Genomic DNA, 13,862 nt, shown 5'->3' with positions numbered 1-13,862 from the left:
ATCTCCAAAACTTGTCAAACGGACAGAACAAAGTATCTGTTAATCAAGCTGCAGCTGCATTCATCACACTGAGCTTCCAGAGACCAAAGAAAAGCCAGTTCTGAACTCTGAAGCAAAACTCCAAGATGACAGAGAGGGATTATGCTGTGCACAAGCATGATACGACTAAACTTTTCTTTTAAAAGGTGAAATTAGAGATTTTTAAAAAAATATTAGTTGAATTAGAGACGCTCTAATCATAATTTTCAAATCATAATTTCAATTTAACATAAGTTTTTAAAGAAGAAAAACTGTACAACCATCCAGGGGCGCCGTTTTTTGGCTTTCCACATAACATACTGCTACGTGATTTGCTCGGTAAAATTCATGTCTGCCACGGCGAGTTCACAGACAAGCGGAACCGACAAGCGGATAGAAGTCCTCCTAATTAATGATGCAGTGAAATGAGCTGGGCGAAACTTCGCTGTGTTGTCCGCACGTTGTCAGCATGAATTGTTTGCGAGATAGAGGCGAAATTTCAAGCATCTGACGACAGGCGATGAACGCAAAAAATTTCACCTTGTTCGTGTTCGGTGTGAATATACCTTTAGTTTTACAAAAAAAAATGTTTTGATATACAATTTTTACAGTTTCTTTTTCCCAGTTTATAATCTGACACACGTAATACGACTATGTGATCATTTTGTTATTTAGAATAAAAGATTTGTTTTACTAAAAATATCCCCTTGCCACAATATAAAAATCAGGCCCTAAGTGTTCTGTCCTGCTGAAAGTGTATGGAAAATCATAAGTGTCAAAGTCCAATAAATAATTATAAAATAGATATAAATACATGTGTATTTAACATTTCTGGTGTTGCAGTCCCTAATGAGCTAACTTGTAAATCACCATAGCTTCCCCAGTAGACTCTAACATCAGATTGGTAAATTAACCAATCATCTAGAGCTGTTGTAGCCCCGCCCACTCACTTTAATGGTTAAAGATGACAGACTAAATAAATATGTGATGTGTTGTAGTGCAGGACCATAAATAAAGGGATACTGAAATAGTGAAATATCTCTTTTACATGAAACTATGATTGATGATTTAATTATTTATTCATACATTTAATACATTTTAAGCACATTCTAGGATAGAATTACTTATATATTATTCAACATTATGTGTTTCCAATTGAATTAAAATTATCACAAAGCAATAAATTTGACTGAATGACATATGAATTGATCAAATAAAATGGAATAGGAAAGTTGATGAGAGCCAACAGACTGATTAGGAAATGTAGATGATAATTTGGTGCAACTAGTTGGTGTCGTATTTTGATTGCTGCAAAATTCAGTCTCTGTGAGGTGAGATCTACCTCTGAACAGTCATTAAATTTGGTATATGTTCCTGTGTTGTAAATTTATTCATCCACCATCCACTAATCTATCATATGACAGCCACTTCTTAGATAAAAACATGCAGTTCAGAAAAGTAATATAGCAAAAAAGATTTTTAAAGGAAAAAAATAGGAAATGGAGGAAGACAAAACAGATTTCACAGCGCCCTAATTAAGCTACTAATAAAGCCCTGCAGAAAATGAGTCTCCACATGAGAAAATCTAGCTAATCAATCTTTTTTATTTTATTTTAAACAAAAGAGTAAATAAGTACATTTACTAAATGCTCCTTGGTGATTAATAATAGGAAATCAACAGAAGCAATCTTCAGCTTTGTCATGTTTTAATAACACGCCGCAGTTTCACACGGACCAAAACAGCCCGGAGAGAAAGGGAATTTATTGGACCGTACAATAAACAAGCTGTCCCAGTCAAGATTAATGCCCTAACAGCAAATTAATTAAATTTCCTTCGCCAATGTTCACTTAGCCTGCAGCAGGTTTGCCCAACAAGCAGGAAGCTGGAGGATCCACCACAGTAAATGACTCAGCGTGACCAGCTCATCAGTCCTCTGTTTCTGCACAGCAACCTTCACGTTGCCTGGGAGGGTCTCAACAACTCACCAAACTAACCAAAAAAAAAAAACTACCTTTCAACTAGGATTCCACTAAACTTACCGTGCCATGCAAAAGTATTCTTACCCCGTGAACATTTTCATGTTTTCTCATGTTATGACCACAAACTTCAACACATTTTATTGGGGTTTTTATTTGACAGAACAACACAATGTAGCATATGATTGTGAAGCAGAAAGAAAATGATGTGATTTTCAAATTTTCTACAAATCTGAAGTTAAAATAAGTGCTGTTTTTTGTTTTTTTTTACAGCATACTTTACTTTGTCATCACTCTCGATGCAACACACCGTCTTCTGCCGTTGCCTCGTTAGTAAACAGAGTCCACCGGTGTGTAATTTAATCACCGTATAAATTCAGCTGCTCTGTGAAGGCCTCGGAGGTCTGTTAGAGAACATTAGTGAACAAACGGCATCATGAAGGCCAAGGAACAGAGCAGAAAGGTCAGGTAGAAAGTTGTGGAGAAGTGTAAAGCGGGGGTTGGTTAATAGCCCAATATCCCAAGATTCTCACGGAGCAATGTTCAATCCATCATGTGAAATTTAAAACAGTATAGCACAGCTGCAGACATAACAAGAATGGCCCTCCACCTAAACTCCCAGGCCAGCCAAAGAGAACATTAATCAGAGAGGCAACAAAGAAAAGCCATGGTGGCTCTGGAGGAGGTATGGAGACTCAGAGTATGCGCTCCACAAATCTTTCCTTTATGGGAGAATGGCAAGAAAACCACTATTACTGAAAGAGCTCTGTAAGAGCTCCTGTTTGAAGTTTGCCACATGCGGAAGAAGGTGCTCTGGTCAGATGAGACCAAAGCTTTTTCTGCCAACATGCAACACTCTTTTGTGTGTGCATAAATCTAACAACGCTCAGCCCACTGAATAATACATCATCCCCTCTGTAAAACATGGTGGTGGCAGGATCAGGATTTGGGAACAGGCAAGCTGGGCGGGGGGTAAACCTGAAGATGGATGTAGCTAAATGAAGGGCAGTTGTGGATGAAAACCTTTTAGAAGCCACTGTCCAGTAGCACAACAACTCTAAACACACAGCCAGAGATCAGAACTATTTGATCAGAACATATTCATGTGTTGGAATGGCCTCGTTAAAGTCAAGATTTTTGGAAAGACCTGAAAACTGAAGGTCACATCAGCTATACATCTAATCTGATATGACTGATTTTCGGTTATTTTACACAGAAGGACGGGCCAAATTTGCAGCCTCTAGATTGTATAGAAACAAACCCTGAAAGACAGGCAGCTGTAATTGAATGTAAATTGTTGATTCACAGGGCTGACTCAGACAGCTGTGGTTTCTGGGGTTTGAATACTCATGCAAGGCCCTGAAAAGTATCCTACAAATTCAACTAATTTTACCTCAGTGAACACAGTTTTCAGGTATTTTTTAAAGAAATCTCAGTCCTCTTTGACTTATTTGCTGACAGGAAACATTACAGTGGGCCGTATTTTTGCATTTATCTTCCTCTGCATTGCAGCTGCATATGGTGTGTTGCAGCAACAAAGTGACACCCCCGGGGCCTGGTGCATAAGCAAGGCATAAATCTAAAAGCCATCTGTACACATGTCCTTACTACACACAGACTGGTGTTTGCAGATAAATGATAATGATGCCATGATCATGTCTGTATGTTTTCTTTTTGTTTTAGACCAATTTAGGAGTTCACTTAGAGCTCGATATAGTGACTCTGAACCGGAAAATGATTGGTTCTATTAAAACATGACACTGTGGTAATGATTGTGTGTAAATGTGGTTCCTCTGGCAATTCTCTATTTGGGGACTTTTGCAATAAAAAACAAATCTTTCCAGATTAGTTTGATTAGCTTGTTAAGTGCGATAGTTTGCCATGAGCCTCTTACATGATCCATTTAAAACCATTAAATGAGACATATTTTCCCTGCATCCTTCAATTAAACACTAATATAACTCCATATTTAGTCTAAATGTACTTCTTTCTTGCCTTGTCTTTTTAAATCTATGAACAATGTTTTTTTTTATTAATAATAATAAGGGCAGTGTCTGCATCGATGAGTCTAGCAGGGGTGGAAAACAAGTTTGTGTATGTGCATAAAATCTAATTTATTAAAACTGCTCAAATTAATGCACAACTACATTTCTGCCTTTTATCACGGGCACTATTATATCATAAAGCCGGGTTTATACATCTGGTCTGAAATGTCTTACAACATTCTTGCCAGGACTGGAAAACGTATAACCCTTTTAAAGAATCAGAATAATGATGAGATCTATTATAGTATGCAGGTGTAATTACAGTAATTTGTAGTTCTGTTTGTAAATGTATGCATGTACTCTACAAAACAGCCCTGGACACATCAAAGGAGCCCTTAAAGTTATGCTTCCTGCTTCCTTGTAGTGTGCATGTTTGACTAGCTTGTCATTACTTTGTACATCTGGAGGAGACTGATGATTTTCCTTGAGCTGTTTCCTAAATTAATTCACCAACTCAACGCGGTTCTTTAGGATGAACAAATAGCCAAACTAGAAGAATTTCATACTTGCGTAACTTTCGTCATGTTAAAACTCATATTTTGTCATGTTACAAGCACAAACCTTCATGTATTTAAATAAAAAAATAATAATTAAACATCATTGATCTCACAATGGAGAAATTCACCTCTGTAAATTTTAACCCATCCCCTTGGGGAGCAGTGAGCTGCCACTGTGCGGCACCCGGGGAGCAATATGGGGTTAAGGGTCTTGCTTAGGGACCCAGAGTGCAGGCTGCGGGGATCGAACCGGGTACTTGCAACCTTCTCAGAGCACACTGCTCTAACCACTAGACCACCACCCCCCCCAAATGGGATTTTATATCACAGAACAACATGAGTAGCACATAATTGTTAAATTGAAAAAAAAAACGTATGTTTTCTTTTTTCTTCTTCTTTTACAAATATAAATGTGAAAGGTATGACATCCCTCCTTTACTTTAATACCCCTAAATAAAACCAAAAAACCAAAAGCTTTCAGAGGTCATCATTATACATAAATCTACAACTTGCAAAATGCTATGTGTGGTGGAAAATACTGCACATCCTTCGCACACCATCTTCTTTATCAAAATGATGGTGGCAGCATCCTGCTGTGGGGACAGGGAAGCTGTTTACAGTTAATGGCAAGATGGACAGAGCTAAATAAAGCGCAATCCTGGAAGAAACAATATTAGAGGCTGCTGGGGAATGGAGGTTCGGTATAGCTTCCAGCAAGATAACTACCCTTTAACATATAACTTTACTTTGAAGGGATTGTTAAGATCAAAGCAAAGTCATGTGTTTCAATGGCCTAGTCAAAGTCCAAATCTAAATGGAATTGAGAGTCTGTGAGAAGACTTGAAAATGAATGTTCACATACACACTAAATTGCATCCGACCGAGCTTGAGCTATTCTGGAAAGAAGGATTCCTGCCTTGAAAGGTGTAAAGCTGTTTAACACTTTTTAGAAATGTGATACCTTTATAACTTTAAAAACCATGTATAATTTTCCCTTCATTAAAAAAAGCTCATTGTGGCATTGTGTATTTGTAACATAATAAAAATGTGAAATAGCAGATATGAACCTTTTGCAAGGCACCGTAACTGATTTAAATACAGATTTAGTGTTAAAATTAAACTACCAATGAAAGAAAAAAAAAGAAACAGTCACGCCACCCTTTGCAGGTAAAACGGCATAAGAAAAACCCTATTATTTGACAACACCATGCCAGATGAAAACAGTAGGGGCGAAGCTTTACTGAACTCCTTCCAGTGGAGGGAATCGGTGATTAATTGCCGCGTGGGACTCAGGAAACACAGCCAACAGTTAATTAAGTCAATTTAAAGTGCAGCAAAAGAAAAAAGGAAAAAAAAAACAGACCCGCACACTACAGTACTGCTGAAACAAACGTTCTGCTGCTTGACTGTTCAGGAATAAAGCTTTGTGATATATCACCACCAAGCTCCAGTTCTTATCAGTTTTTTTTTTTTGTTTGTTTTGTTTTTTACTTTTTAAAGCACATATGTGTATTTAATAATGAGGGAGCATAGCTTTACGGCCACAGATTTTATCGTAAATGTCAAGCAGCTGCTGTTAGTTGAGCCCACTTCACAAGCTGCCGGTAAAACTTGGCAAAAAGGAGGCGGCAGAGCTGCAGTCCAGTAACCACATGGTGGTTAGCTACAAAACAGAGACCAAGCTCCTCAGCCAGTCTCCCTCTGTGTGTGTGTGTGTGTGTGTATGTATTCAGGGCTGGAGCCCTCCTCTATTGACATGCAAATGAAAGATCAGCCAGCTGAACAGCTTGCACAAAGTGAACACCCTCACCCAGGGTCCTTAAGAGGTCTCAGCTCTGGCAGCCGGTCTCAGGGGTCGTCAGGAATTCATCAATGGCAGAGGGTTAAGATTTTAGCACAGCAGTTTGTAGCTCTATAAGGGAGGGCTTATATTTCATGTCATCTGCAGCTAGCGCGGTCGAACAAGCTGATTATTTATCCCTGACGAATGCACTAACAGTTTTTTACACTTTGTTGTATCGCTGAAACCGGCTATATTTCTGTCACTTGTCTATTAAAGCTCATACATAATAAAGCAACCCCGGCGTCTTGTTACGACCTAATCAGTGACACTTGGATGAAATGGCCCCATCTGCCATGTTGACTGCACATTAACCATAGAGTAATAACTCACAGTGAGACAGGTGCAATTTCCAATCTGAATATCATTATGGCTCACTCACTGCCCTCTCCGGCTCGTAACGTTGCCTTTTGTGTTTGTGAGGTGTTGGCAAAAGAGAGAAAGAGCCCTCCCTGCGCCCGCCAGCTATGTGCGACACACCAGCTGTGAATGAGAAACAAGCCGCAGTCTACGTGAATCAACGTCCACAGTTTGACGGGGTGCTGCCTGACGAAAAAAAAAAAAAAGGCTGCGAGCCGAGCCCCGATCCGTGACACGGGAGCAGTTTGGCCACTACGCTGTCGGATCTGAGCTGAACAAATGATGCCTGAGTCACCAGAAGTGGCCTGGAGAAAGGTAGAGAGCGAGCAGGATTGGATGAGCGGTGACATGTTTACACAAATATCTCTCAGGAGCCTATATTTTCACCACAAAGCAAAGCGGCTCAGTTTTTCAACTCTTCCAATAGTTCCAGTGGAGGGTGAATAGGGATAGTGTAGGGATTAAGGGAAAAGCATTAGGCTGGTTTAAATCTTATCTGTCGGACAGATTCCAGTTTGTTCATGTTAATAATAAATCTTCCTCAAACTCTAGGGTCACTTGTGGAGTACCACAGGGTTCAGTCCTTGGACCAATTCTATTTACTATATATATGCTTCCGATTGGCAAAATAATCAGACAGCATGGGATTAATTTCCACTGTTATGCTGATGACACTCAGCTATATTTATCCATAAATCCTGATGAATCCAATCAGTTACTTCGACTGCAGTCATGTCTTGATGACATCAAAAGCTGGATGACTTTAAATTTCCTGCATTTAAATTCTGACAAGACAGAAGTTGTAATCTTTGGGCCAGAGTCTTCAAAAAATAAAGTTCTTAATCAATCCCTTAATCTGGATGGCATTAACTTGGCCTCTGGTAATAAAGTTAAAAATCTTGGTGTTGTTTTCGACCAAGACATGTCATTTAAATCCCATATTAAACAGGTTTCCAGAGTTTCCTTTTTTCACCTCCGGAATATCGCCAAAATTAGAAACATTCTGTCCAGGAGTGATGCTGAAAAACTAGTCCATGCATTTGTTACTTCAAGGCTGGACTATTGTAATTCTTTACTATCAGGAAGTCCACAAAATGCAGTTCGAAGTCTTCAGCTGATTCAAAATGCTGCGGCAAGAGTTCTGATGAAAATCAACAAGAGGGTTTTGTCCAATTTTAGCTTCCCTTCATTGGCTTCCTGTTAAATCAAGAATAGAATTTAAAATTCTCCTTCTAACGTATAAAGCCCTTCATAATCAAGCTCCATCATATATCAGAGCTCTGATTACCCCGTATGTTCCTAACAGAGCACTTTGCTCTCAGACTGCAGGTCTGCTGGTGGTTCCTAGAGTCTCTAAAAGTAGAATGGGAGGCAGATCCTTTAGCTATCAGGCTCCTCTCCTGTGGAACCAACTCCCAGTTTTGGTCCGTGAGGCAGACACCCTGTCTACTTTTAAGACTAATGTTAAAACTTTCCTTTTTGACAAAGCTTATAGTTAGAGTGGCTCATACCCTGAGCTATCTCTATAGTTATGCTGCTATAGGCCTAGGCTGCTGGAGGACATCAGGGTCTAATTTTCTCACTCTACTGATTTCTACTGTTCTTCAGTCTACTGTTCTCCAGTTTTGCATTGTATTACATTGAAATGACTGTCGTCATTTCAGCTTTTAACTTTTTGCTCTCTCTCTTTTTCTTCATAGTAGGTACACCTGGTCTGGCGTTCTGTTAACTGTGACATCATCCAGAGAAGACGGCTCACCCGCTACTACCATCTAATGTAGAACAGATTACTAGATCAATGTGTGCTTCTGTGCTTTTTTGTCTCTCTTGTTGTGTCTCTGTTCTGTCTTCTGTAACCCCAGTCGGTCGAGGCAGATGACCGTTCTTACTGAGCCCGGTTCTGCCGGAGGTTTTTCCTTCCCGTTAATGGGTGGTTTTTCTTCCCACTGTCGCTTCATGCTTGCTCAGTATGAGGGATTGCAGCAAAGCCATGTACAATGCAGATGACTCTTCCTGTGGCTCTACGCTTCCCCAGGAGTGAATGCTGCTTGTTGGGACTTTGATGCAATCAACTGGTTTCCTTATATAGGACATTTTTGACCAATCTGTATAATCTGACCCAATCTGTATAATATGATTGAACTTGACTTTGTAAAGTGCCTTGAGATGACATGTTTCATGATTTGGCGCTATATAAATAAAATTTAATTGAATTGAATTGAATTGAATATGAGCAGAGCCTTTAACCCCTAAAAATAGGAGGTTAAAGAGGAACACTGGCAAATAAGATGATAAACAAATATTTGTAAATAGCGTCCCATCATTCAAACCAACATTTAAAACAGAAATGTATAACACAATCTGAATGGAACAGAATATTCCAAAAGCCGCGAAACCATAAGAACATAATGAGTGCAGTTACGATAATGTAATAAAAAGGATTTATACATTGAGATTGTAGCTTATTTAACAGAACTAAGCAAAATAAATATACTAAATGTTGTTTTTTAGAGCTGATTGGAGAGAATGATAGCTTTGTAGTTTTAAAACAGTGCTGCCTTAACTAATGGGTTTTTATTTCCAGACTGTCTGTGTTGTTGAGAAACTTTGAAACTTCAAAATGGTCAAATTTGTCTCCTAGTTAGTCCAGAGAAATGTGAATAGACCTCTCATAGCCTTGCACCCCCCATGGCATCTCATTAAAATATTAGCAGTTTTAATATGAGAACTTTTCAAACAGTTACCTTCATACCAGTAATTTTCTAATATTTAGCATCAAAGTCAGTTATTGGGGATTTAAATTAAAAAAAAGTCACAGAATTATAATTTTTTAACTTTCTCAATATATCTTAAAATGTGTGGAGTGACACCACTGTGTTTTGTTTGATGTGACTTTAAGTTCTTCCTAATGGGCAAAAATAAAGTAGTGCAGTAAAACACTGTAAAATCTAGCTTCACAGACTTCAAAATAGTCTGCTATTCTCAAACAGCTTTACATATATTAGGATAGAGGTTTGTTTTGTTATGTCACAAAATATTGGTCGACTGATGTGTTCAGCTTTCACCTAAACGTCTTAACTTCTAAATTTGAAGTAGGTAAAATAACACAAGAGTCCCTAGAAGTCAGAGATCAGAGTGCGAGTCAGAGGTTTCTCTCCGTACCCGACCTCAAAAACCAATGTGGCTGCCTGGGATTTATTTGCACTTCAGACAGTTTGTATCGAATTCAACCGGTCGCCCACACAGTACCACACAACTACCTGAATGAACATGGTGCTATGGTGTTTGGAAAGGCAGAAAAATTCTATGTTATTCGCTTTTATTGCTAACAACAGTTAGCTTGGGCATTGTTAACATCAATTTACTCATCCAGCAGATTTTCAAACTTGACAGCGGAATATGATTATTCCTGTATCCAGGTTTGGATCAAAACTTAATAACAAACACAGCGTATCTGGCCAATATCACTTGTTCCTAATTTATCATTGCCCTCCACATCCCACTTACTATGTTAGTATTTACCTTGGAAATAAATCCAAATATTTCATTAAAGTACCACTAAAGGCAGCCCAATGGGGTGTTTTACCACAGTTTAGGTAACATTGATGTTGTATATTTTTATATAAGTTAATATATTATTAAAAACCCAAATACATTAATAGAACTGTTTACACAGCCTAAACGAGCATATTAAACCATGCATGCTTACATTAGACAAAGGCTATAACATACTCATGATATAATGACGTTGAGTAAAACTACCATGGTTTCAGTAACAAAATGTACACAAAACTTTAAAACAAAGTAGAACACAATTAATTTTATTTAAATATGGATATTTAGTCCTATTGCAGCTATAGTAAAATATGTATTATTAATAATATTATTATTACACTGATAATACAGTTCTTTTTGTTTTCACACAAAGACTTGAGCAAAAATACTGACTAATTTTACCGGCAGGTATGGGGGTGATCCGATCCAGTATCAGTATCGGGTTTTGATACCAATGTATTTTATGAATCTGAAAATTCTGATCCAATCCCCGCTTACTTTTCTGATCCATAAGCTAAGTCTGAAAAGTCTGCTGAAAAGTCTGCAGAGTCTCTGTCGGTTGCTCTTCTAGCTGATGGAGGCGGGTCTCATGGGGGGGCGGAGTAACACGGCTCCGTTCAGGAAATCCGCTCCACAGTTAGTAGCAAGCTAGCAGAGGCGCATTGAGCCTAGTACTTTAGCTGACCAGGTTTTAATCACACCATGTCTGCTGTGTGGAAATATTTTACACTACAATCACTGCAAAACATGACCGCAACATACATTGTTTACAAAGCCGTTGTACCAAGAGAGCGGGAAGCCATTCAGTGATTTATAGACTAACAGAAGTATATTAAAGTCTATTCTCTGGGATACAGTTTAATGACTTTAGAACTGGGGTTATGTTCTTTACTTTCTTGGTCTTAGTGAGGACGGGCAGCAGCGTTCTGGATCAGCTGCAGCTGTTTGATCCACTTTTTAGGCAGACCTGTGAAAACACCGTAGCAGTAATCAGTTCTACTGAAGATAAACGCATGGATTAGTTTTTTTCCAGATCCTGCTGAGACATTGGTCCTTTAATCCTGGAAATGTTCTTCAGGTGATAGAAAGCCGACCTTGTAATTGTCTTTAGATGCTTTTGGAGGTTCATGTCTGAGTCCATCACTACACTCAGATTTCGAGCCTGATCGGCTTTTATCTGCGGTTCCTAGCTGAAGCATCTGAAGCTGTGTGCTAACTCTTGATCACTCCACTATCGGCCTAAAAATTATTACTTCAGTTTTGTTTTTATGCAGTTGGAGAACACTTTGACACATCTATGCATTGATTTCTTCAAAGCATTTACTCAGTGCTTGAATGGGTTCATAGTCACCTGGTGACATGGTGATGTAGAGCTGTGTGTCGTCTGCGTAGTCATGATAACTGATGTTGGTTTTTATGATCTGAGCTAGAGCGAGCATGTAGATATTGAATAGAAGGGGACCAAGAATGGACCCTTGGGGAACCCCACATGTGATTTTCGTCATTTCTGATGTAAAGTTACCTACTTCCAAACACAAGTTAAACTTCCACCACACAACGTAACATTAAAGAGATTTATGTAAATGTTTAGTGTATTTGCCTTCTTTCAGCCAGGTGACCAGCATTGCACAGGAACAAGCAGGATTTGGTTTTCCATCCATCCATCCATTTTCTTACTCGCTTTATCCCTCATGGGGTCGCAAGGGGGGATTGGGTTTTTACAATTTCGGCCATTTTGATATTGCAACTTTTTAAGCCTTTATACAATTGTAACTGGCAAAGCCTAGTAGTAAGTTTTCAGTTGGCGGCTCAACAGAGATGCTATTTATATTTAACTATAACTTTATTACTATGTAATTATGAAGTTGTTTTTTTCTACGGTTTATTTTAACCAGAAATATGTCAAGCAGCCACATTTGTTGTTTTTTTTCCCAGGTAGCTGATTGGCAATGTGCAGTGACAAACTGAGTAGGGGCGGTGCTCCAAGAAGACCAGTCTCTCCAGCCCTTTATTTGGCATCTCATCGAAAGGGCTTTAAATCATGGAAACAGTAGCTATACTAGAACATTTTAGAGGTTTTGAAACAGTAACTTTTTATAACCTACCAGTGAGAACTGGTGATCTTCATGGGGGAGAACAATGTGTCAATGACTTGTGGATGTAACCATAGCAAATAAGATTTAAACCTTTAAACTGAACTATCAATCCTTGCATTGTAATAATTTGCATTTTATGCTGCTGTACGCATTTATCATCTGTTTTGCTCCACACTCACATTAACCACATCCAACCAGAACAACAAACCGAATCCAGGCTCACAGAATCAAAGAAAGCAAACCGGACCACCATCCTGCAGTGGTTTCCACTCACGGGGATCATTTCACCCAGCAACAAAGCGCGCAAAGCCACCTTCTACCCACAACCAAATGCAGCTCCACGCAGAAACCCCACCGGCTGACGGCGAATTAGTGAAAGCAGAAAGAGACACGGGAATTTTAGCTTGAAGGCGAGTTTGTGCGCTCTAAGGTGCAGGCATGCCAGCACATTGAGTGGCTGTCACGGATTACCTGTCACCTGACCGGAGCGGTCTACAGTACAAAGGTGGCGGCATTCAGCGCGTTGGAAGAAAACACCAAAGAGGACTCATCAACACCGGATTCCTCACGCACCTTTCACTTGGGTCTCATACTCCGCTATGATCTCCTTATCCTTCTTGATTCTGGTGGATGACATGGCTCCTCAGGCTTCAGGGTGAGACCACCCCGTTGATCGAGGACTCGCTTCAGCGTCGATCCTCCTTCGACTTGCAGAGCTGCAGCGCGTTTTCCTCCGTTTTTCTCTTTCCTTTTTTTCCTCTCCTTCTTGTGGCCTCTAAACAGGCACGGAGGGCTTTTTTCCGCTATTGTATTCCTGCAGCCCAGAAATCAGTGTATGCACAGCCCCCTGAGCATCGGTCCAATCAATGCCGCATGCTTTCTTCTTTCTTTCCCCTCCTGCTTTCTCCTCCTGCTACAAGTCCACTTAAAAGGCTTCAGCGGGAAAAACAAAACCAAAAAAAAGAGATTCGGACTAGAGCAAGAACATGATGATGGTGAGTGGGTCTCAGGCAGTCAGGCAGGTCCTTCTGTGGCAGGAATCAACAGACATGCGTACGAGCAGCGAGGCACCACACACACGGACGCACGCACGCACGCACACACACAGACGAGGCTGACAAACTGCGCTGCAGGGAAACAGGAATTTAAACAGATTATCACGTGAGCCTGCTCACATTGCCAACCAGCCGTCGTTTCCCCTCCACATCACTTCTAAGGGACATCACATTGTGAGTTTCCCGAAGCCTTCCCTGGTCCTATGCGCCACTTTTCACATGCATGTGTCACCATTTCCGTAAACCGCGAATCCCTGCATCATAGGCTGTTAGTGTAATTAAGTGTCACAATAACATTAATTATCAGAGGTGGTTTAGTAAAAAGCTTTCTCTGTGCACTTCAGCTGTCACTGCGACCTGATATCCCTTATCCCCCGCTTTACAACCCCTAAAGTAGTTAAAAACCTATTTGATAAATC

The 13,862-nt window shown here is 39.7% G+C and overlaps 1 protein-coding gene across 2 annotated transcripts in view; it reads right to left on the bottom strand.

The window, feature by feature from the left end:
* srgap3 (SLIT-ROBO Rho GTPase activating protein 3) overlaps window positions 1–13,611 on the bottom strand; it is an 89,670-nt gene extending 76,059 nt beyond the window's left edge. The window contains exon 1 of one of the 2 annotated variants that reach the window (XM_036124757.1): window positions 12,962–13,611. In XM_036124757.1, coding sequence (XP_035980650.1) covers window positions 12,962–13,025 — 64 coding nt within the window. In that variant the 5' untranslated portion in view covers window positions 13,026–13,611. The remainder of the gene's footprint in view (window positions 1–12,961) is intronic. The other variant, XM_036124758.1, reaches the window with a different exon arrangement.
* Between the last annotated feature and the right edge of the window lie 251 nt (window positions 13,612–13,862).

Source organism: Fundulus heteroclitus, chromosome 20, assembly GCF_011125445.2.
Source record: "Fundulus heteroclitus isolate FHET01 chromosome 20, MU-UCD_Fhet_4.1, whole genome shotgun sequence".
Classification (NCBI taxonomy): Eukaryota; Metazoa; Chordata; class Actinopteri; order Cyprinodontiformes; family Fundulidae; genus Fundulus; species Fundulus heteroclitus.
The sequence above is the reverse complement of the archived record's forward strand: the minus strand, read 5'-3'. Positions and strand labels throughout refer to the sequence as shown.